This window comes from Triticum urartu, chromosome 4A, assembly GCF_056163025.1.
Source record: "Triticum urartu cultivar PI428250 chromosome 4A, HENAU_Tu73, whole genome shotgun sequence".
Lineage (NCBI taxonomy): Eukaryota > Viridiplantae > Streptophyta > Magnoliopsida > Poales > Poaceae > Triticum > Triticum urartu.
Window position 1 is genome coordinate 577,740,081 of NC_141876.1, and position 23,623 is coordinate 577,763,703.

At 46.0% G+C, this 23,623-nt stretch overlaps 2 protein-coding genes and 2 pseudogenes across 2 annotated transcripts; 2 read left to right on the forward strand and 2 right to left on the reverse strand.

The window, feature by feature from the left end:
* Positions 1-977: 977 nt before the first annotated feature.
* On the forward strand, positions 978-5,709 carry LOC147976791 (uncharacterized). The gene is made up of 7 exons (XM_087520970.1): positions 978-2,569; positions 2,719-2,948; positions 3,068-3,128; positions 3,291-3,369; positions 3,433-3,565; positions 3,749-4,234; positions 4,952-5,709. The coding sequence occupies exons 1-7, from the start codon at positions 978-980 to the stop codon at positions 5,707-5,709; spliced, it is 3,339 nt and encodes a 1,112-aa protein (XP_087377096.1).
* Positions 5,710-6,557: 848 nt separating this feature from the next.
* On the forward strand, positions 6,558-8,202 carry LOC125528490 (7-deoxyloganetin glucosyltransferase pseudogene; annotated as a pseudogene).
* A 3,289-nt stretch (positions 8,203-11,491) lies between these two features.
* On the reverse strand, positions 11,492-11,665 carry LOC125528492 (U2 spliceosomal RNA; annotated as a pseudogene).
* A 693-nt stretch (positions 11,666-12,358) lies between these two features.
* Positions 12,359-15,988, reverse strand: PUR2 (Glycinamide ribonucleotide (GAR) synthetase). The gene is made up of 4 exons (XM_048692954.2): positions 15,478-15,988; positions 14,886-15,259; positions 13,896-14,426; positions 12,359-13,023 (listed from the first exon to the last, which is right to left on the reverse strand). Exons 1-4 carry the CDS (start codon positions 15,722-15,724, stop codon positions 12,610-12,612), a joined length of 1,566 nt encoding a protein of 521 aa, XP_048548911.2. The 5' UTR covers positions 15,725-15,988; the 3' UTR covers positions 12,359-12,609.
* Positions 15,989-23,623: the final 7,635 nt, after the last annotated feature.

Consider the following 23,623-nt stretch of genomic DNA (forward strand, 5'->3'; position numbering starts at 1 on the left):
ACTAAGAACTCTTGACTTAGTGAGTATTACTCGCAGAAGCCCACATACACGCACATGCAATAAACAGGCACGCGTGCGCGCGCGCGCACACACACACACGCACACTACCCCTACAAGCACCTTCGGGATATTGAGCTGGCATCATTTTAACTTGTATATGCATCAACATGTTTGCAAGGCTGACAAACTACTAATTTGACATGTGAATGGAATTGCTACATACAATTTTAGATTATTGCATTTGTTTTCAATCAGATTTCAGTTCCTTCAGACAAATTTTGAGAATGCATTCACAATAGTCTGTTCTGGGTACAACATTAACTTTTGATTTGTTTGTCCCCCACAAAAAACTTTTGTTTTGTTACGTTTATATTTTTTAAGGGACTCAAAATTTGTTCGAGTCATACATGTTGAATTTGTTTTTGTACCGCGCTAAAACCTTATATTTAAATATGGCAGATCCTTGTACTCCCTGGAATTCATACGTTTCATCTCCAAATATGTAGAGTTAGTTAATGCGACCCATTTGATTTCATGAATAAAGTGTATGATTTGTTTAGAAGAGACAATTACTATATGCATTAGTGTATACGTGTCAGCGACAGTGCACCCAGTTCCAAGGCGCCAAGAGAAGAGGTTGAAAGTCAAGGCCGGCCCAAGAGGCAGCCTCGCTTACCAGCTCGGCTGGCTGGGCCGGAATGGGCCATGTAGGTGTGAGTACTTATATGGGTGTGAACGACTGGGAAAAGGGGGGTACGATGGAACGGCTAGCTGGCCTGTAGCGTGTGTATCTCTCCTTCCTCCTCCCCCGATTCCCTGAGATGTAAACGAAACCTCGATCCAGATTCAATGGCTAGTTGAGAGAGAATTCCCCTAACAATCTGGTATCAGAGCCATTCCTTCCTCTTTCGCCCGCTCTGGATCCTCCGGGTCACCCCCATCGCACGCGTCTCGCCGGCCGGCGTCGAGCGGAGGCCATGGAAAAAAATTCCCCCGAAACCAAGGCGATCTACGAGCTCCTCCGAGCCGACTTCGACGCGGCGCTGTCCAAGTGTTCCTCGGAACGCAACGAGGAGATGGTCGTCGCTCTCGCCAAGTTGGACAGCAAGCTCGACCGTCTCTCAGGCCGCATCGACGACGTCAAGCTCGCCATCGGTGTCGATTTGGACGAGCTGCGAGGCGAAATTGGAGCCGAGCGCGGCGCTGCTTCTTCCCCAACTGCACCACCTTCGCCACGGCAGCCTCCTGTCGCCAACCGCACTACTCCCCATAGTAGCGGCTCCAGCGGCTCGGATGGATTCCGATCTGACACTGAGCAGAGGAGTTCAGGCCACAAGTACGTTCCACCCCCAGCTCGAGGTATTGTATCTGATCCATTGACGTCTCGCCAGATAGTGCCTATCAGTGATGGATTTAGATCTTACCACTCGGATGTTGCAAATTTTGGTCCACGGATTGAGTTGCCGCGATTTGATGGGTCCAATCCCAAGTTGTGGCAGTCTCATTGCGAGGATTATTTCAGATTTTGGAACACACCACCAGTTCAGTGGATTCCGTTTGCATCTGCTTTGTTTGAGGGAACCGCTGCTCGTTGGCTTGAATTTGTGCAACGTCGTGCTCCTAATGTGTGTTGGGCAGAATTTTGCGAGTTGCTTCAGTCCCGTTTTGGCAGGAACAAGCATCAGAACATTTTGAGGCAGATGTTCCATGTGCGACAGACCAACACAGTAGAGGAGTATGTTGAGAGGTTTTCTGAATTGTATGATCAGTTGACTGCTTATGAACCGAACCCTGACCCAGTGCATTATGTAACTAGATTCATGGAAGGTTTAAATTCAGCAGTTCGATTGCTAGTTGGTATTCAACAACCAACTGATTTGGACTCTGCTTATGCATTGGCACTTCTGTCTGAAGAATTAAGTGACAATTCAGTGAGCGCATCTAGTTTGGTGCATAACAAACGTGTCCCTAATTCTTCTAGTAGAGTCCTTGCTAGTAAATCAGTAGAAGATAAACGGCCACCTGATGCAGTACGTCCTAACCAACCTGAAGATCGTTGGTCTGCTCTTCGTGCTTATAGGAAATCTAAAGGCTTGTGTTTCATTTGTGGAGAGCGCTGGGCTAAAGACCACCGTTGTAAGCAGGAAGTTCAGTTACATGTGGTTCAGGAAATGCTAGATTATGTGCAGAGCATGCCTTCTGAAATCAGTGACACTGAAGAAGATGTTATTACTGAAGTTAATGCTATTTGTTTGTCAGCTGCTGCTTTAGGAGATCCTTCTGCTCCTGCTGTTTCTACCATGAAATTAAAGGTTCAGTTACAAGGATATCATTTCATTTTCTTGGTGGATTCTGGTAGTACTCATTCCTTCATCGATTGTGCAGCAGCTACCAAACTTAAGGGAATTTCTGCAATGCCAGTTAACATGGTCAAGGTTGCAAATGGTGGTTTAGTTCCTTGTTATCAGCAGTTACTGTCAGGTTCATGGACTGTTGCTGGTCATTCCTTTGTCAGTGATTTTAAGGTTTTCCCCCTGGGCTCTTATAGTGGCATTCTGGGCCTTGATTGGTTAGCTGCTAACAGCCCTATGCAAGTGGACCGGGCTGAACATTGGCTTTCTTTCAAACTCCATGGTACTCAGGTTACTTTATTGGGGGAAGATGCTACTCCTCAAATTCTAGCTGTAGTGGAATTATCTGCTTTACTCACTACTGAAGGGGAAAAACAACTCAGTTACCCCCAGATATTCAGGCTATTATAGATGAATATGCTCCTGTCTTTGCTGCCCCTTCTGGTCTGCCACCTAGGAGGAAGTATGATCATACAATTCCTTTAATCCCTGGTGCCACACCAGTCTGCATCAGACCTTATAGAGTTGCACCTGCTTTAAAAGATGAAATGGAGAGACAAGTTCAGGAGATGTTGGCATCTGGAATAATCAGACATAGTAATAGTGCATTTTCTTCACCAATGGTGTTAGTACAAAAGAAGGACAAAACCTGGAGACCAGTGTTTGATTACAGACATTTGAATGCCATTACTGTTAAAAGTAAGTTTCAATTCCAGTTATTGATGAGTTATTGGATGAATTAGCTGGTTCTTGTTGGTTTTCTAAGTTGGATCTTCGGTCTGGATATCATCAAATCAGACTTGCGCCTGGTGAAGAATATAAAACTGATTTTCAGACACACAATGGTCACTATGAGTTCTTGGTGCTCTCTCAAGGATTAACTGGTGGACCCTGTACCTTCCAATTTGCTATGAATGACACCTTATCTCCTTGTCTCAGAAAGAATGCTATTGTTTTCTTTGATGATATCCTGATATTCAGTGCTACTTATGCTTTACACCTGCAACATTTAGCACAGGTCTTGAAACTGTTGTTGCAACATTAGTGGCAAGTTAAACTTTCCAAATGCATGTTTGCTCAGACTCAAATTGGTTATTTGGGGCATATTATTAGTGGACAAGGAGTTGCTACAGATCCTGCTAAGATTAGCAGTATTCAGGATTGGCCAGTTCCTGTTTCAGCTAAAGAAGTGAGAGGGTTCTTGGGCTTGGCTGGTTATTACAGAAAATTTATTTCTCACTATGGCCTTATCAGTAAACCCCTTACTAATTTGCTTAAGAAGGGGGTGCCCTTCCATTGGACAGATCAAGAGTAGGTGGCTTTTGATACTCTCAAACAAGCTCTAATTACAGCTCCGGTTTTAGCTCTTCCTGATTTCTCTAAGAAATTCATTGTAGAGACTGATGCTTGTGATGTGGGTATTGGAGCTGTTCTCATGCAGGAGGGTCATCCATTAGCATATGTTAGTAAAGCTCTAGGGCCCAGGAATCAGACCTTATCAGTTTATGAGAAAGAATATTTAGCTATCCTCCTTGCTGTTGAACATTGGAGTCAATATTTGCAACTGTCAGAGTTTGTTATCAAAACTGATCAACGCAGTTTGGCTAGTTTGTCTGAACAGAGATTACATACTAAGTGGCAACAGAAAGCTCTCACTAAATTGATGGGACTGCAATATACAGTTGTTTACAAGCAAGGAGCAGAGAATTGTGCTGCTGATGCATTATCTAGGAAACCACACACTGAGAGCAGTCTGTTACCTGAAGTTCTCAGTATTTCCTCAGCACAGCCTGCTTGGTTATCTGACATTTTGCGCAGTTATGATCAGGATAATTTTTGCATTGATCTCCTTCAGAAACTCTTTGTTTCCCCTGCAGCTGACAGTAAGTTTTCTCTCAAGGCTGGAATCTTGCGAGTTGATAAGTGCATCTGGGTTGGTTCTGATCCACAGTTGCAACGCACGATCGTTGAAACCTTCCATGCTAGTCCCTTGGGAGGACATTCTGGTTTTCCTGTAACTTATAGACGCATCAGGCAGATGTTTCGTTGGCAGGGCATGCGTGGGTTCATTAAAAACTTTGTTCAGCATTGTTTGGTTTGTCAGCAAGCTAAGCCCGAATGAGTGCCATATCCATGTTTGTTACAACCTCTTCTTGTGCCGCAAAATCCTTGGGAAATGGTTACAATGGATTTTGTGGAGGGCCTACCAGTTTCAGGGCGATACAACTGCTTGTTGGTAGTCATTGATAAGCTGTCCAAGTACGGTCATTTTATTCCTTTACATCATCCCTTCACAGCAATCACAGTGGCTGAAGCTTTTATCAACTCAGTTTATCGTTTGCATGGGATGCCCTTGTCCATTGTCTCTGATCGAGACCGTATATTTACCAGCACATTTTGGAAGGGGTTGTTCCAACGCTCGAGCATCCTTTTGCGCATGAGCACTGCTCGTCATCCTCAGTCTGATGGACAAACGGAGCGTGTCAATCAACAAGTGGAGTGTTATCTCCGCTGTTTTGTCAGTGCTCATCCTGCTCGTTGGGCCAAATGGATTCCACTCTGTGAATACTGGTACAACACTAATTGGCATTCTGCTACAGGGCAAACTCCATTTGAAATTATATATGGTCATGCTCCACGTCATTTTGGTCTTTCAGCAGACGACACAATTCAGTCTCCAGATCTTCAACAGTGGCTTGTTGATCGACAAGTCATTTTGGACTCAGTTCGCCAGCATCTTTTGAGAGCACATCAGAAAATGAAAGCTCAAGCTGATAAACATCATTCTGTCAGGGAGTTTAATGTTGGAGACTCTGTCTTTCTGAAACTCCAACCATACTTGCAGTCTTCCATTGCGCCGCGTGCGAATCACAAGTTGGCGTTCAAGTTTTATGGCCCCTTTGAGATCGTGGAACGAGTTGGGATGGTTGCATATCGTCTGGCCTTGCCTGCATCCAGTCGTGTCCACCCAGTCTTCCATGTTTCTTTGTTGCGGAAGGTGCTTGCTCCTGGTCAAGAAGTCATGTCGCAGTTGCCTTCGCCTGAAGCTCAATTTCAATTTCCTGAACAAGTTCTCAAGCAGCGCGTGATTCGTCATGGATCTACTTCAGTGGTGCAAGTTCTGGTCAAGTGGAATGATACCTCAGCAGATATGGCAGCATGGGAAGACAAAATTCATTTGAAGCAGAAGTTTCCGCGTGCTCCGGCTTGGGGTCAAGCCGGCTCCAAGGGAGGAGGGATTGTCAGCGACAGTGCACCCAGTTCCAAGGCGCCAAGAGAAGAGGTTGAAAGTCAAGGTCGGCCCAAGAGGCAGCCTCGCTTACCAGCTCGGCTGGCTGGGCCGGAATGGGCCATGTAGGTGTGAGTACTTATATGGGTGTGAACGACTGGGAAAAGGGGGGTACGATGGAACGGCTAGCTGGCCTGTAGCGTGTGTATCTCTCCTTCCTCCTCCCCCGATTCCCTGAGATGTAAACGAAACCTCGATCCAGATTCAATGGCTAGTTGAGAGAGAATTCCCAGAATTCCCCTAATAATACGCCCCTTTTTTATGCCACGATACACTAATTAGCGGATCCTATGTAAATCTTTTTGCACAATAATAAGCATCAGCAATCAAAGGCCAGCATTCATTACACTATGTTAGTTACTTATATATGTTGCTTTGCTTAAATGGTAATCTGCAATTAATGTCTTGGACCATTCCCATGGTGATGTCCGTTGTCTTCAGTCGAGGTGTTCCCCGTTGGGTGTTTTACAAGCGTAAGTGATTGTTGTTGCATGTTGGTTCTGTCTGTTGGATTGATCGTGCGGCTGTGGTGTTCCATACTTTGTGAGTAGTTCACATGTGATATATTTGTATTGGTTTTCACCCGATTCTTCGTCACTAACAGGGCAATTCTCTTCTTCTTTATTAACCAACGAGGCAAAAAAATTGCCTTCGTTTCGTAAAAAGAAAATAAAATTACCTACCATTGTAGACTTTTGGCCGAGTAAGATATTCACCACTGAAAGTTTGCATCCTCCGGGAGATATGATAAGATATGATATGTGATAAGACAATAAATAAGCAATATATGGAGTCAACAAACCGAGTCTATCGACGTAATCACTTGCGTTTCACTTCCTACATACTCCTACCAGGATACCAGTTCAAAGACGTGATTGTGATTGCTATCCTGCTGCCTATAAATAACACAAAATGCTGTGATAGATCCGTGCCAAGCCCATTCATATCCTCGATTGGCAGCAACCAGTGTCGTCTCGGCTCGAAAAGCACGGGGAAATGGCTTCTTCTTCGGCACCGCCGGCGCTGGCCGAGAGAGCGCACGCCGTGTGCCTGCCGGCGCCCGCGCAGGGGCACATCATCCCCATGCTCGACGTGGCCAGGGTGCTCCACGCCCGCGGCTTCCACGTCACCTTCGTCAACACCGAGTACAACCAGGCCCACCTCGTCCGCTCCCGTGGCCCCGCCGCGGTGGCCGGCGTCCCGGGCTTCTGCTTCGCCACCATCCCGGACGGCCTGCCGCCGTCCGACGACGACGACGTCACGCAGGACATCGCGTCGCTGTGCAAGTCCACCACGGAGACCTGCCTCGGGCCATTCCGCCGCCTCCTCGCGGTCCTCAACGCAGGCGGCCCGCCCGTGACCTGCGTCGTCTCCGACATCGTCATGGATTTCTCCATGGAGGCCGCCAGGGAGCTCGGCCTCCCCTATGTCCAGCTGTGGACGGCCAGCGCCATCAGCTTCCTCGGTTACCGCCACTACCGCCTCCTCTTCGCCCGCGGCCTCGCGCCGATCAAAGACGTCGAACAGCTGACGGACGAGTACCTTGACACGCCGGTGGAGGACGTTCCGGGCCTGAGGAACATGAGGTTCAGGGACTTCTCGAGCTTCATACGCAGCCCGGCCCCGGACGACTACATGCTGCATTTCGCGCTCGGGATAACGGAGCGCGCGGCCGGCGCGTCGGCGGTGATCGTCAACACCTTCGACGACCTCGAGGGAGAGGAGGTGGCGGCCATGGAGGCGCTCGGCCTGCCCAAGGTCTACACCATCGGCCCGCTCTCGCTGTTGGCACCGCTCAAGGGCCCGAGTTCCGCCATCAGCATGAGCCTATGGAAGCCGCGGGAGGAGTGCCTGCCGTGGCTCGACGGCAAGGACCCCGGCTCCGTCATGTACGTCAACTTCGGCAGCATCACCATCATGACCAACGAGCAGCTGGTGGAGTTCGCGTGGGGTCTGGCCAAGAGCGGCAGGCACTTCCTCTGGGTCATCCGCCCGGACCTCGTCAAGGGCGACGCCGCCGTGCTGCCGCTGGAGTTCTCGGACGAGACGGCGGGGCGCGGGCTGGTGACCTCCTGACGCACAGCGGCTGGAACTCGACGCTGGAGAGCATGTGCGGCGGTGTGCCCGTCATCAGCTGGCCGTTCTTCGCGGACCAGCAGACCAACTGTCGGTACCAGTGCACCGTATGGGGCGTCGGCATGGAGATCGACGGCAGCGTCCGGCGCGACGCCATCGCGGGCCTTATCACGGAGGTCATGGAGGGGGAGAAGGGGAAGGCGATGAAGAAGAAGGCGCGGGAGTGGAGGGAGAAGGCGGTCATGGCAACCGATGCCGGCGGCTCGTCTCGCCGCAACTTGGACGAGCTGATCCGCGACGTGCTAGCTCCATCTTTCCACGGCAATCCTGCTAGCTAGTACTGTACCTGCCCTGCTCCATCCATGATGCACGGTCTTTTTTTTGCACCATCGGCGGAGAAATTCGAAAAACAAATGGGAGCGAGTGTGTGTAAGTCGAATTTTTTCTGCCGTTGGATTTGTGATCGAACGGTCCAACAGAACTTCAGTACGACCAAAATCGACTTACACAAGCTCTGTTTTCAATAGATTTTTTTTCTTTCAACCAAAACATAGTTGGGCTGTGAGAGTCTCGACCAAAACTATACCTGCTACCCGCGAGTAAATTGCAAAAAACCATCATAATTGTGGACTCTAAATCAAAAAACCACCACCATTCATTTTTTTTTTGCAAAAACCACCAGGTATTCGGTAATCTTTTTGCAAAAAATACTAACCGATCAATAAGCAGCTTTTAACACAGAATCTGACAGATGGGACCCAGTTGTAAGTGCTGACGTGGCGGTCAAATGTCACACCGTTAGCCTATACTGTTAAGTCGATAGGGGCTTTGACTCGCGCGGCAGCGCCAGGCCGCCAGCCACGGTAGCTGGGTCTGCCCGCACGCGCGCCCGCCGGTGCAGCTGGGTCCCCCGAGCCCACCGCCCTCGCCCTGCGCCGCCGTCGGACATGGCGCACCGCCCGCCGCTGCAGCTCCTGCCCGCCATGGACGCCGCCCTGGACGACGCTCGGCTCGGCGGAAGCCAACCAGCGCCAGCACTGGACGCGGAGTTCTTATGCTGCTCCACCTCGTGCAAGCTGTGCACGTGCGCCACCTATATGCTCAAATGGATTAGCAGTAGGCCGGACGCCTCCTTTCCGCCATGGTCGAGCTCCCAAGAGGCCCTCCTCTATCTTCTTGCATTTGATCGAACACCTAGCAGGCAGCGTGGCAAGACGCGGCCGCGCCGCCTGGGCAGTGCGCCACTGGGTCTTCAAGGTCCTTGACAACATCCACGACCACCCCATGCTCCTCAACCTCCCAGATAACGGGCATCGCCGTGCTGACCGCATACTTCGGCCGAGCTGTCGCCGCCGCCGTGCGCTGTCACCGCCGCGTGGTGGCCACCACCGCGCCGCCTCTGCGTCGGTGCGTCCGAGCCGTCGTGCAGGCCCGAGACCTCGGCTCACGCCCTGGCCATCGTGCTGCTCCGGGCCGCTGCACGCGTCTGAGCGCGGGGCTCGCCGTTCGCCATGCGCACACAGCGCCATCCGAACTCGCTGGTGCACGGGTGCTCCCGGAGGTGATCAGTGACTTAGGTCGTTCAATCCATCCGCCAGTACATAGCTGGCTAGCCTCCGTATGAATCAATCAAGCAGCTTGTTGTACACCTGTACGTGCGTATGTATTCGCGCGCGAACGACGACGGGTTTCGGCGTTGATGTGGCTCACCTCGACGGCTTCGCTCCATGGCTCGGTGCTCGTCGTCTCCAAGCTCCGGATCTTGCCCATCTCGGTGCGGCACCCGAGGAACCTCCTGGAGACGCGAGGAAGCAAAGAACGTGGTCCGGGGCTAACCGGAGCTGGAGATCGTGCGGCATAAGATCCACCGGCTTTGACCTCCGACCGAGCCATGGCCGCAGCTATGTGGCTTGCGGACGCGCACAGAAAGAGGAAAGGAAGAGGAAAAGAGGGTGGCGGGCGGCGGGCGCAAGGAGCAGCGGCGGCGGTGCGAGCTGCCCAGACGTGGCGGCGGGGCCGGGCGGCGCGCACGAGGGCGGCGCTGCCGTATCGATCCCATCGGCGGCGGCAACGCTAACTGTAGTGGGGTGGGTCCCAAGTCAACCTAACGGGTGATCCAAACGGTGTGACGAGCGCCACGTGGCACCTGACAGTGAGACCTACTCATTAGGTTTTCAATCAAATTGCTCTAATTGACCTATCAGCGTTTTTCGCAAACTGTCAGCACAATAGTGGTGGGTTTTTGCAAAAAAAACGAATGATGGTGGTTTTTTGATTTAGGATCCGCAATTGTGATGGTTTTTTGCAATTTACTCGCTACCCGCTTATAACACACAAAGACAAAAAGTCAAAAACACGAAGGAAACACACCTGGTCGAATCACTTGCACGCGATCCAACACACCCTCCCCTAACCCTCTGTCGCTGCTGCAACAGAAGAGATCCCAGGCGGCCGAGGTCGATGATCTTGAATAAAACACAGACCAGAAGAACTCACCCATGTATGTGAAATCTGAAGCTTGAACAAATTACATGTGGAAGAACTAGACGAAAAAAGTAGAACAAATTACATGCACAAGTAGAAGAACTTGAATAACAACTTGCATCCTTCAAAATTGAATCAAACTTATAGCAGAAGTTGCACTCATCATGGCAGAACTTGCATTCTTCATAGCAGAACTTGCATCCCTGCGAAATGTGCAATTCCAGTCAAAATAGATAGTAGAACTTGTGTTCTCGATCAAAGTATATATGCACATAGTAGAAACTGAGTAAAAAGGATAAGATGAAATAAGGAGATAAACTGCAGGAACAAAGAAGGAGAATCTGTTGAAGAAAAGAAAATAGGTCAAGTAAAATTAATGAAGAAACAATCCAAATCAAATTACAGATGACAAAATCAAATTACATAAGTTTTTTCTATAATAGACAGAATTTAAGCCTACCCCGCAAAAAAAAAGAATTTGAGACTACCTATTATCCTAAAGAAGACAAAATCAAAATACAAAGGTTCTATAGTAGAAAGAATTTGAGGCTCATAATACCTATTACCCTAAAGAAGACAAAAACAAAATACAAAAGTTTTTCTATAGAATTTTAGGCTGCCTATTAACCTAAATAATAACAAACAAAATGTTTGATGAAACTATTCACCCATTTGATTCATGTGAATCGAGCATATTCTCTATTACCCTAAAGAAGAACAAACAAAATACAAAAGGTTGATGAAACTATCTCCATTTGATTCGCGTGAATCGATCATATTCTAAGGGAAATCTCGTGATTTCAATAATCTACTTAGGCGCCTTTTTTAGAATTTCTCTGCGCATTTTCTTTGAAATGTCGCGGCGGGGCGGGAGGTCCCACCTGAGTTCTGAATTTTCGTTTAGAGCATAAGAGGGGCTTTTTACAGAGCTAGCGTTTATCGTGAGGAGAGGAAGTCACCACAGAATTAAATCAGAGCTTACATTTGCGAGCACATCAGCTGGTGTCTAAAGACCAATGCATTTCTGGCATCCCAGATCTTCCAGAGGAACAGCAATTAGTGTCATGAAGGGTTGCAATGTTCTAGGGAGGCGTTGCTGGACATTGATCTTCAAAATGAGCTTGATGTCAGTGCAGTTTGGCCTGGTGCTCTAAATGGAGGAACAGATGTGCGCATGTTCAGTGGATTCAAGACACATAGGACACTTCTCTGAAGCGAGGATGGTTTTCCTGAAAATGAGGAGGTGCTCCTCGCGCAGCTGCATCAAGAAGATGAGCAGAAATCGCTTCACAAAGATTAGAGTTATTAGCTTCAAAAACGGCCCCAGCAGCAAGCCACTGTGATGGGCCCTTCCCCATAAAAAATAAATTTAATATCATTGTGGGCACATGGCCCACATATCAGATATTAAACTGATAAGAACAGATACTACACTTGATCTTAGCCAAAAGGCCGAGAAAGGTATGCTTCTTCTTGGTGGCAAGGGTCTCCTTATATAGCATGTCTTCGCCTCCCTTCCGCTGTGGCTGCGCAAGGTGGGACTAAACGAAACGATAGCCCTGCGCTAGCACCGCGCGACTCTGCTCCGTTCGTTGCTCTGGGAGGCCCCGTTTCGGTCTGTTTGGGCCGTGGTTGAATAAAAGCCCAGGAGAGATGGGCTAGTGAGCTCAGCAAGCAAATGTCCTTCGTCCAGACTTTTTTCTTGCAATTCTCAACAAATATATTTTATTTTATTATTCTAAAAAAGAGAAACGGAAAAATCTAGACACCTATACTATTTATTTTTGAGAAATTTCTTTCAGCCGCCACCACTGGCATCCCCTTTACACTATTTTTTTTGTTTACATGCTAAAATATGTAGCACCGGTACTACTTCACAGTTAAAACCAGCGACTTTCAAACAATACGAGGCAAGGATGCATACTAGAATGCTCTAGATGTTACCAAATACTTCCTCCGTTCTTAAATTTTTTTTTTTAGACATTTCAAATGGACTATCACATATGGATGTATGTAGACATATATTAGAGTGTAGATTCACTTATTTCGGTGTTCTCCCTCCTCTAACGTGTCATTAGCTCACCACATAATTTCTACTACTTATGAAGGATTGTCATATAAGCAAATGCTTATGAAGAGTTCACGTGGTTATGTTCACTAGAAAATAATTAGTTGGTGGTATTATTATTGCACATCAAGAGATAATTGCACTTGACAAAGTTGCCTGCCTTGTGGAAAACACAAGACTGCTACAAATGGTTCGGAGCCAAAACCATGGTGAAAAGATGCTCATGTTCGACGGGAGAAGCTATGCTCCTGTCAATTCCGCAACCACGACAATGGTGACTCTACTGTCTTCATTTCACTTGACGCTCGAAGCTGACCCCGGATTTAGGAAAACCTAACTAGTCAGTAGTTAGCCGTCTGCTCCTGCTTCAGTGCCCTCCAGCCGATATCTCGCCTGAAGAATCCTTCCGGCCAGTCGACGACATCCACCGCATCGTACGCTCTCGACCTCGCTTCTTCGATGTCCTTGCCCTTCGCAGTGACGCCAAGAACTCGGCCTCCGACAGCTACAAGGTTGCCGTCTCCATCCAAAGCTGTTCCAGCATGGAATATCTTGACAGCCGGAGAAACCTGCTCGGCCTTGTCCATGTTTTTTATTACGGTGCCTTTCTTATAAGAGCCAGGGTATCCTTCGCTCGCCATCACAACCACCATCGCGATTTCAGGCGACCAGGTTAGCGAAACCTTGCCCAGTTCGCCTCTGCATGCGGATAGCAGGACTTGTGCAAGATCAGACTCCAATCTCATCATCAAAACCTGACACAAAGGAAAGGAATTAATAAATTATTGCAGTACAGTCAGAATTTGCTGGAAAAACAAAATGTAAACAGGTAAACTAGGAGAATTCAGAAACATACTAAAAATGCGGTAAGACATTATGTTGTGTACTTCAGAAGCACGATAGCTCATGTGATAATTTTCAAAAAATCGCATCAGCTATCAAATATTTATAAATGCCTACCAAACTTAACAACGGCATATTGGACTGAACTGTGAGTTTAAAGTTGCATCATTAATTTAAAAATCATATGCCTAAGCAGACAGCTAAAAATTGAAGATCCCACAAATGTCAGCAAAATTGACTGAACTTCTGGAATTACATGAAACAATAGAACAGCAAGAGGTGGCACAGATAATTGAAGAAATAAATAGCAAGCAAGTTCCAAAAGAAGAAAGCTTGAGCAGTGAACAAAAGCAGGCTGCACTGCTTCTGTGTCGCAAGTAAATGAACATGAGAATAAGACACAAAGTTCAGATGGCATTTCTAAGGCACTCACTCTGTTACAAATATACATTATTTTGGACATGAGCACATTCTACAAGATGTACCTCTGAATGCCGATTTCTCATGTCATAGACTACAATATGTTACTAAAAAATCACTTGACCAACAAGCTCTAAAGCATGAGAACTTTATTAAGGCATCACTAAAGAAAGTATGAAGAGAACTTCATTAGGGCAAGTATGAGGACAAACCCCGTTAGGAAGGAGTTCAACAACATTGCATTCTATTGTGATATTGTCCAGCCTCATCAAGAATATTTTGATCATACTGTGACTAAAAAAAATGTAATGCTTGAATTGGGAAATATAAATATCTAAAGAGAAACTGACAGATAATCACTAACCTGGCATTCTGGGTCCCCAAATCGCACATTATATTCAATAAGCTTAGGCAGCCCAGATTTCTTCTCTATCATAAGCCCGGCATATAACACACCAACAAACTTGCATCCTTCAGCAGCCATACCTTTAACAGTTGGAATAATTATAGTTTCCATGATCACGCTCTTAAGCTCTTCGGTCACTATTGGCGCAGGGGAGTATGCACCCATGCCACCCGTGTTTGGACCAGTATCACCATCTCCAACTCTTTTGTGATCCTGTGCTGATTCAAGTGGCAAAGCATTTTCTCCATCTACTAATGCAAAGAAAGAGGCTTCTTCGCCCTCCAGATACTCCTCAATGACGACCCGTGAACCAGCAGAACCAAATGACTCGTCAACCATCATAGAGTTAATTGCTTCGAAGGCCTCATCCAAAGTCATAGCAACAACGACGCCCTTTCCAGCTGCCAATCCATCAGCTTTGACAACAATAGGGGCCCCTTGATTCTTGATGTACTCTTTAGCTTTTGCAGGATCCGTGAATGTGCTATACTACATGATAGAGAGAAGAGTACTGGTATTAGCTTCAATTGTATGCCTTAACATCTGAATCTACAGTAAGTATCAACAAAGAGGAGTATCAATTTCACTGTTTTCTGCTAAAGTGATTTCACAGTCCTTTTCTGCAGTAATAAGATGACTTCATTTCAAAAAGCAATCTGCCTTTAGAGGGATATCAAATTATCAACAATGACTTATGAACTATGGTTGGAAATAATGCAGTCACACAATGTTTGTCCAGCAGAAAGTAACAGTTCATTGCATAGCTTCTGTATACTTAGTAGCAGCAAATCGGCACAAAATAAACACGGTTAACAGCATTGCCTCAGGACGAACGAAATATTAATGCCTAAAACAATGTAACATTTCTCTTATGCAGGCATCTCGTGAAAACAAACCCCTGTGGACCCTGGAAAATGTAGTACTTAACACAAATGTAAACTGAATTACCTGAGCAGTCGGGATATTACACTTATCACACAGTCTCTTCATAAAGTCCTTTGACCCCTCTAATGCTGCAGCCTCTGATGAAGGACCAAACGTCGGTATCCCAGCTTTGACAAGGTCATTCGCAAGACCCGCAACGAGAGGACCTTCAGGACCCACTACCACCATTCCCACTCCCCTCTTGCGGCAGAACGATACAACAGCATCACTACTGGAAATGTCTAGGTCCGATATACAGATCGCATCCCTGGACTGAGCAATGCCAGCATTGCCAGGGGCGCATAAAACTGTCTCGCAAGAAGGCGAACGGGTCAAAGCATAACAGAGCGCATGCTCCCTTCCTCCACCACCAATGACGAGTACAGTTATCCTCCCTTCTGAAGAACAGAACAAGACAAAAAATTAGAACACTGGTGCTGCAATTTACATCAAACTGGCTGCTGGTGTTAACTAGAAGAAAGGTTTTGGGCAATGCATTTCGTCTCACGGCACATTAGAAATTGAGGTTTCATAACATAGAAAAGCATCATTCTTGTAACACCATGGAGTTGTTGAAGAAATCACACCTAACTGACCAAAAATGTAATTTACCTACCAGCAACAACGGTCCCGTCCTCCGGCGAAGCTTTCGGGATTGAGCGCCATCTTTCTGAATTCCGGACAGACAGATGAGAATGGCAGGCGACGTGTTGCACTGCATTATTGGAGACATTGCTACTCCATGCCCGAGAAACGGGCCAAGACACCGAAGGCTTCCAGCCGCCGCACAGATGATTACTATCCAGGCCAGGCCCCGTGGCAAGCTTGAGATGCCCCCTGATGCTGTAAGCCGCACAAGCCATCGGGGCCGGCCCTGAGATAGAGCAAAAAGGGCGCCCGCCCAAGGCCTTGTTCTGAGCTTAGGGAGCTAGTTGGCGGCGAGCTGGACAGCGGCGAGGTCGAGCTGGGGGCGGCGAGACGGGATGGACGGGGGCGGCGGCGTCGATTATCTGGCGAAAGATGGCCGCCGGCGGAGCACGTGGTCGGGGGCGGGGACGGGGGGGAGAAACGGCGGCTGAAAGGAGGAGGCGGCTAGGGTTGTCGTCGCGGGTTTGTTCGGTCAGGCCTGGGAGCCGGATCCAGTGACTTGCCTCTGCCAAGTCACGCTGCATCTTACCCACCTCTATCTACCATCCATTCAACATCCAACGGACAACGCTAGTCAAGGAATATGTCACCTGCCGGACAGCTAACGGGGCATGAGCACAAAGTTAGCTTTTTTTTCTTTAGAAGAGCACAAAGGTAGATTTTTTTTTGTGTGTGGGTGGGTGGTGTGTGTGTGTGTGTGTGGGGGGGGGGGGGGGGGGGGGTATAATTAAGCTTTATTGATCATAGTCCACATGAAATGGTATAAAAAAAATATCATAGAGATGGATGAACCATAGATGTCGCCGTGATTAAGAGCACAAAGTTAGTTGGATCCGACGATCAGCTAATGGGCTGTCCATGTGTTAGGAAAACTGGGTGTTCTTTTTGCAGGGTAGGAAAACAAGATGTTGGTAGTAAGGTTTCTGAATTTTAGGGCGAAGTACCCCGGATTGTATTTTGCGTATTATTTCGGACCAAATTCCTGTTTTATATCTTAATAAATCTTTCCCTAATAATAAAGTACGGATTGACTTCGTGGGTTCACCGTCACAATACGCTTCTTCCCGTGAATTTTCGCTTTCGGTCCATATTTTTTCCAAAATCCAAGGTGGTACTAACTGAAGGTGGATTTATTGTACGTTGGCGTTTTTTTCGTCGCTAGACTGGGCCGAACCATAATAAGTCAACATATGGGCTTTTCTTCATCGTTAGCCTATGTGAGCCATCGAGGTGTTTCCTAAAAATTTGTGCGTGCATTGTTCGTCGAACGGAAGGAGCTATACGAGGTGCATAGGAGGGAAGAGAGAAGGAAAGAATATAGAAGGAGGACATCACTATCGAAATTCTCCATGCGATCTCTCCTTTATTTATTTATTTATTTATTACTGCCATTAGATGAAAAATACATCAGAACCCACTCCAAAACTAACAAAATTGTCCATTAGATATATCTTTTTTGGAAATTGATCTCTCCTTTAGTAATTAGATTTATTTTGAGAAATTATAAAGTTATTATAGATGAACAATTCCATGAAAAATACATTAGGGAGTCCTCCCTCACTGTCCTACATGCATAATTTCACGTTAAATAAAAAGGCAACTCCTCCTAAAAGTCATTCGTTCAGCCTTTCCTGCTCCACCGAGGCACGGAAGAATCTGTCATGAACTTCCATCTAGGTTTCTTCGATCCTCTCCACTCCAACAATTGATTCGCCTCCGGACTTAGCATGCTCCAATCCATGATGGCTTCAACCCATGATTATTGACGCTGCACATGAGGTAGGGCCATTTTATCTTCTCAATGAAAATTCGACCAAATTTTTTTATGTGCGACTTAAAGAGACATACATTTTTACAAATAAAATGTCGAAGGTGAATTACTGCCAACGTCTCTTCCCAAGAATCATGATGGAAAAAGTGACAATTCAAAAAGAATGGATCCAACATTATATTACTATCGAAATTAGAAATCCTTTTATTTTCATCTATTAAAGAATAGTACTTCCTCTGTTCATTTTTATAAGACGTCTCAGACAACATACGTTGAATTGTTTTGACTTCTGTCTGAAATACCTATAACGTCTTATAAAAGTGAACAGAGGGAGTAGTATTTAAGTTCTTGAAGTACTTGGAAGTCTTGACCAAAAATTAGCATGTATGTACCATTGCTCATAATTCAAATAATATCTGTGTCGGAGTAATCGACCACGGGTACCCCGAGGACGGCAAGACGATATTTCAAAACATCGGGGCTAGCAAAGCCCCTCAGTCCGACTGTCCGGCCGCTCCTGCCGGCTCCCCGTCCGACTGCTCTGCCCGGCCGGCTGCCGACTGCCGGCTGCCGACTACGCCAACCAGCCGGCTGCCGACTGCACCAACCAGCCGGCTGCCGACTGCAGCCCGAAGCGACATCGGCAAGACACCAACGAGACAACCATACCTTGGACGAGACAACCGTACAACGACAATATCATCTACAATGTATCTGTCCCTGGGCACTGTTTTATAAAGTGCACCAGGAACAAAGAGGCATGCACATCATGTACATGGGCATGGTGCCCCATGCCCACTTGCCCCCCACGCCACTACCTAGCTTAGGTAGTAAGCTACCACCATGCCTATATAAGGCACCCATCCATCCATTCACCAAGGAGGCCACGCCACATGCACGAGACCGGCCACAATGGCTCCCGGGGCATACTCACACACTCCACGCATGCATGCATGCTAGCTAGCTAGCAAGCAAGCTAGCTAGCGCACACATATCCATTCAGCCTAGCACACACTTGTGTTCATATGCATATACGGGATCAGATGCACCTGACACTGATCTCAGATACAGCTCCAGGAGCACTTTGTACTGCCCGATGTACACCCCAGATAGATACACTCGGACATGCAGCAGTAGGAGTATTATCTAATACTCTCCGGAGAGCTTCGAAGCTGGGTAAACCATCGCGTGCTACTCGCATACCCGCTCCCGGGCCTATCAGCAGTAGTCTTACCCACACACTAAGCTCTTGTGGCATCTGTCGACTCGCAAGCCCCCCGTGAGAAATACCACGACAATCTGAAAATCCTTTAAATTAGTAATTAAATTCTTGAAGAATATGCTTCGAAGTTGAGAAAATAGGCACCCGACATGAAGTTCTCCCCTTCCTCTCCAACCGCAGCCCTTCCACCATATGTTTATCCCACTCAAAAACTCTTCCACGCACAACTCAAATTCAACCCTAGGGTAGCGGGGTTCTTGAAGGAGGCATCGTTTGAGGGAATGAGTACAATTCTTCACATCTATGGCCCATGGTCCAGATAATGGCAATCCTAAATGGGCCAACCGCCAAAATGAAGACTGAACTCCGGTTAAATTCTCCGGCCAAAACATCCAAATAAATCAACCCGTAGCAACGCACGGGCCCTTTTGCTAGTAAAGAAGTAATGTTGATGCCAAAAAACACTTGCCTCAGTTAAAAAACCAGCAAACTTACATTTTTTCAGGCATCGAGCGCAGCACCGACCTTCGGTAAAAAATGGCTCAACCTTGGGATTGCTAAGGCATTCGACAACAGAACATCAACTGATAGTTTTCAATAAAAAAGATTCAGACTTGGGATTGCTCAGGAATTCGACAACAGACCAATGTCCTGTACTGAATCATCAATAGTGAAATTCAGTTTGGAACCACCCAACAATGCGCATTCTGCACTTAGCAGTAATGGAAAACAACAGTCTATATGTTATACGAAATCAACAACACATAAATTCCGACTAACTGTAGTACTCTACAACTGTGCTTAATCAGTCTTGAATTCAGTAGCACTTGTCATTAGAAGTAAGGACCACTTAAAACTTAAATTTGAACTCAGCAAATAATTTATTTTTAGCAACAAGTGGTGGCACTGAACAATCATTCAAGTAAGAACAGACAAGCCATTTCACTCGTACACTTAGCCCACAAAAAACTATGGATAGGCGCCAAAATACAAAAGTTGTCCTTGTCCAAAAGACTAGCTACCCCGTCCAAAATACTATCTAGATATTAGAACAAAACAATGATATTGTACTCTTTGAAGGCCACATTTCTCCTTCTTTGATATCACCCCTGCCCAAAGTACTCTTTGAATGCATTCATGATATCAAGCAAGAGAAAGATCCACAAAGAGTTTTTGTGCCTATAAGTTGGAGATCTCGAAGGCATATGATAGGGTGGATTGTAACTTCTTGGAACAAGTGGTGCAAAAGTTGGGTTTCCCTCGTCCATGGGTTGACTGAATAATGTCTTATGTCAAGTCGGTGAGATATTCTCTGAAATCTAATGGGACCATCTTGGATTCATTTGTATCGTCCTCTGGTTTACGGCAAGGCGATCCATTACCCTCCCTTTTTTATTCCTATCTGTCGTTGACGGACTTTCTGCTCTTCTTAAGGCAAACTTATTTAACTTATGTCTGTACTCAGATATTGTTGATTCCGCTGACTCGTCTATGATCGAGCTCTTGTATTCGAGCCCTCGAGGCCCCTGGCTTGTAATATGATGCTTGTATGACTTATTTTATTTGTAGAGTTGTGTTGTGATATCTTCCCGTGAGTCCCTGATCTTGATCGTACACGTTTGCGTGTATGATTAGTGTACGATTGAATCGAGGGTGTCACAAGTTGGTATCAGAGCCGACTGCCTGTAGGAATCCCCCTTCTACACTCCTTGGCCGAAGTTGAGTCTAGTCGTTACAAAACTTTTACTAACATGGCTGTGCGCCTTATGGGCCCACGTTGCCATTGGATGGTATTAGGATCTTTTACTCCTCGTCTATACTCTGGGACTCTGATCTCTCTCCTATTCGGGTTAAATGATTTTGCTAAAAGGACTAACTTTAGGTTCTCGAAAATACTTTTTCCCGGGGAGCCCCTCACTCCAGATGATCGCTTGCTTCACTAGAAGATATTAAAGATACTCTTCGATCATTCCCGAGACCCTTGTGCCCTCTGATTTTTCAATACCCTAATACCGATATATCCATATGGATAACGGCATACACTTGCCATTCATACAATCATTTTCCGTTGCTCTTGTTATTCCAAGATGCCCCGAAATACTCCCCGTTGTCCCGAGAATCCTTTGAGTTTACTGCCTTGCAGTCCTTTACTGCATGAATACCCCCTACGGATAATTCCTCGCACTTATCGAGTATCTGTTCATCCCCAGTTGTTCGTATGCTTCATAAGATACTCGAAAATACTATCTGATCTTCCGAGGATCCTCTCCAAACTATTGCTCTGCAAATACTTGTCTGCTTGCATTATGGATGCTTCCCATATGTCTAGCGATATTCATTAGTATCCTTTGACACCGTCATTTTGATCCTATTGATTCAACATGTGAGCGAATGCGCGCAAACGTCAATTGATCCTTTTAAATTATCTTTCCGGCTCAGTTGTCATTTTGAACATGAGCTGGACCTCGACCAATCAAATTGCCGACGATTGTACCTCTAATACTATTCAACTTATCCATCCCTATTCAGAGCATTGCTTCTGATCCCTTGTATTGGAATCATAATTCATGTGAAATTGAGCTTTGAGTTAGTCAGTTGTTTCTATCATCTGATCCCCTTGCATTCTTTCTTCTTCTGGTAGAGTACTGATACTCACATCAGCTCCGTTGTGGATCGTCAGATCCATTGTTGGATTTCATCCGACATCGTCCTTAATATTCAATAACCTTGTGAGCCTTTCCACAGGTATATAATGCCTTTGGTAAATTGTATCCTCTGTCTTGTCAACCATGCTCTACTTTCGAGCTTGTGTTATTTACTCTCGAAGTTTGTGATATATGTTCCTAAGATACCCAATGGTTTGAACTAATGCCTCCCCTAATCTGTGCAAACCCGAAAGATTTCACAGGTCATACTTATCTGGTATTGCACCAGGTAAAACTTTCAACAACTAATGTCATTTTCAAAATACGAGAGGTAAATGAAAGGTTATGCGTTGAACAAGTGGGAGTCGACCTTGAACCCTGTGTTCATGCCCATGGAAACGATGTATACCTATCATGGAAGCTTCTCTTAAAATAATTATCCACTTGTTATAAGTTCATCTTGTATCTGTGGATATGGTTCCGACCATGTTTCCCCTTGATTCCATTTCTCGTGCAAGTTTGAGCACTTGTCTTCTGCAGAGCATTACCCTATTCCAACCTCTACTATGACTTGTCGTCGAGTACTACCCCCTGGTATCTGGAGATTATCATGGAACTACATACTTCTTATGAGTTCTTCATCAAGTGCTACATTCTCACTGATTCCAATTTTTCGCGGGCTCTGAGTTATTAAACACTCAAAGACACCGATAACTGACTGACATCTGCACCGCGATTAAAAAAATCATGGTAACCTTCATGACTTATGAGTTTGAACTCGATCACGTCATTCCTAACCTGCTTGGCTATATCCTTGTCATGCCGATTTTAACTGTGCTACCTGGTCCTTCTTCCTAGAGCAAAAATTTCGAGGTGAGCTAATCTTACGTCGATCTTCCTCGTCATAACAATTGTCCTTGAATGACAAGCTTGATTTCAAGTTTGTGTCGTACCTATGGTTTCAATAACTTCTCGCTTCATCATTCCGTTAACTTGATGTCATCGCCGATCGGTTACATCTTCTTGAAACCTCTCGACAAAATGTGTCGTGATCATCATCAACATTTTGACCTCTTCCAAGATATCAATTGAATTCATGATGAGAAGTACCCTCCTTTCCCTCGATGGTTTGTGTTATCATCGACCACTTTATTGCCTTCTGTTCAACACAAACTTGTTCGTGTTTCTAGCAACCCTATTGCTTTCAAGTTAATGGTCGATATTTCATTCTTAGACTATTGCTTGTTGAATCACCTTTCTAACATTGATCATGCTACCTAAGACCATATTTTGGGTCCACTTTTCAACCAATGCTTAATTGTGTATGTTTTCCTCGAGCATACATCCTTATATCATTTGATCCGACAAATGTTATCTCCTTGTTCACATAAGTGTGGAAATCCATCTTTTGAAAATCTCAATGAATTGTCGCTGAGTTCATCAGCCACCTCTTCATCCTCTCCTTGGTTTTAATGATGAACTCTTGTTTCGGAACTCGCTTCCATAGTACATTTCCCGAGAATCTTACAATGTCGTCTCGTCAATTATGTTGTACCTTTTCTTCTCAGGCATCCCGAGTCCGAGGCATCCTGGCACCAATCAGATCTGAAGCTCGGTCAGATATGATGGTCAGAACATATTTCCAAGAATTATTACATTGGTCCTTATATATCGGTAAGGTGATGTCATGCCTATCACACCTGGCCGGAGGACTTGTTGTTATAGATTCCTTTTCAGCAAAGTTATCCCTTCTTCCATGAGGGAATTGTAAGACCTATTCTTCAAGTTATTCCTGATGGATCCTTTGTGTCTCCAGAGTCTGATCTTCACCTGTTGACCATGTCAATGCTATCTCGAAGCATGTATGTGGTACTCCGATTTTCAACAAGAACATTTGAAGCCCAGATGCTAAATGTTTCCTGCTCAAATATCCAAACACCGCTGTATGGGTAAAGTCATGAAATTTCGCTCACCTTACCTAAAGAGTTTTCTACATTATATCCTGACATGGATATCGTGCTCTGCTTGTCCTTGGGAAGGATATACCCCTGAAATATGTGTTTAAACACATTTTCCTTTCCATTCTTCCGTTTAATATGATAATTATATTTTTCCTTTCCATTGTTTTGTTTAACCTTCTTGTAATCTGACTTCGCTGAGAAGTAGTAATTCTCTGCGTATGCAAACACCTCGGTGTACCATCATGTCTGGTGTAACCTTGATACTATTGTTGATGACATTCCGGTAACCACCGATGGATGAGAACTTTGCCTATTGGTCCGCCTAGTTCAACGAGCAGGAAAATGGTTCTCTTCGTCCCTCGCCCTTGGTACCGATGTTGTTGCCGACATAACCGATAGGCTATCCTCTGACACGCCTTGCTTACATGATCGTGCAAGACGTCACCGCCCTTCCTACTTTTAACCCACATGGTGGGCACATAACCCACAGTTCCACAGGATCGAAACCTGACTCT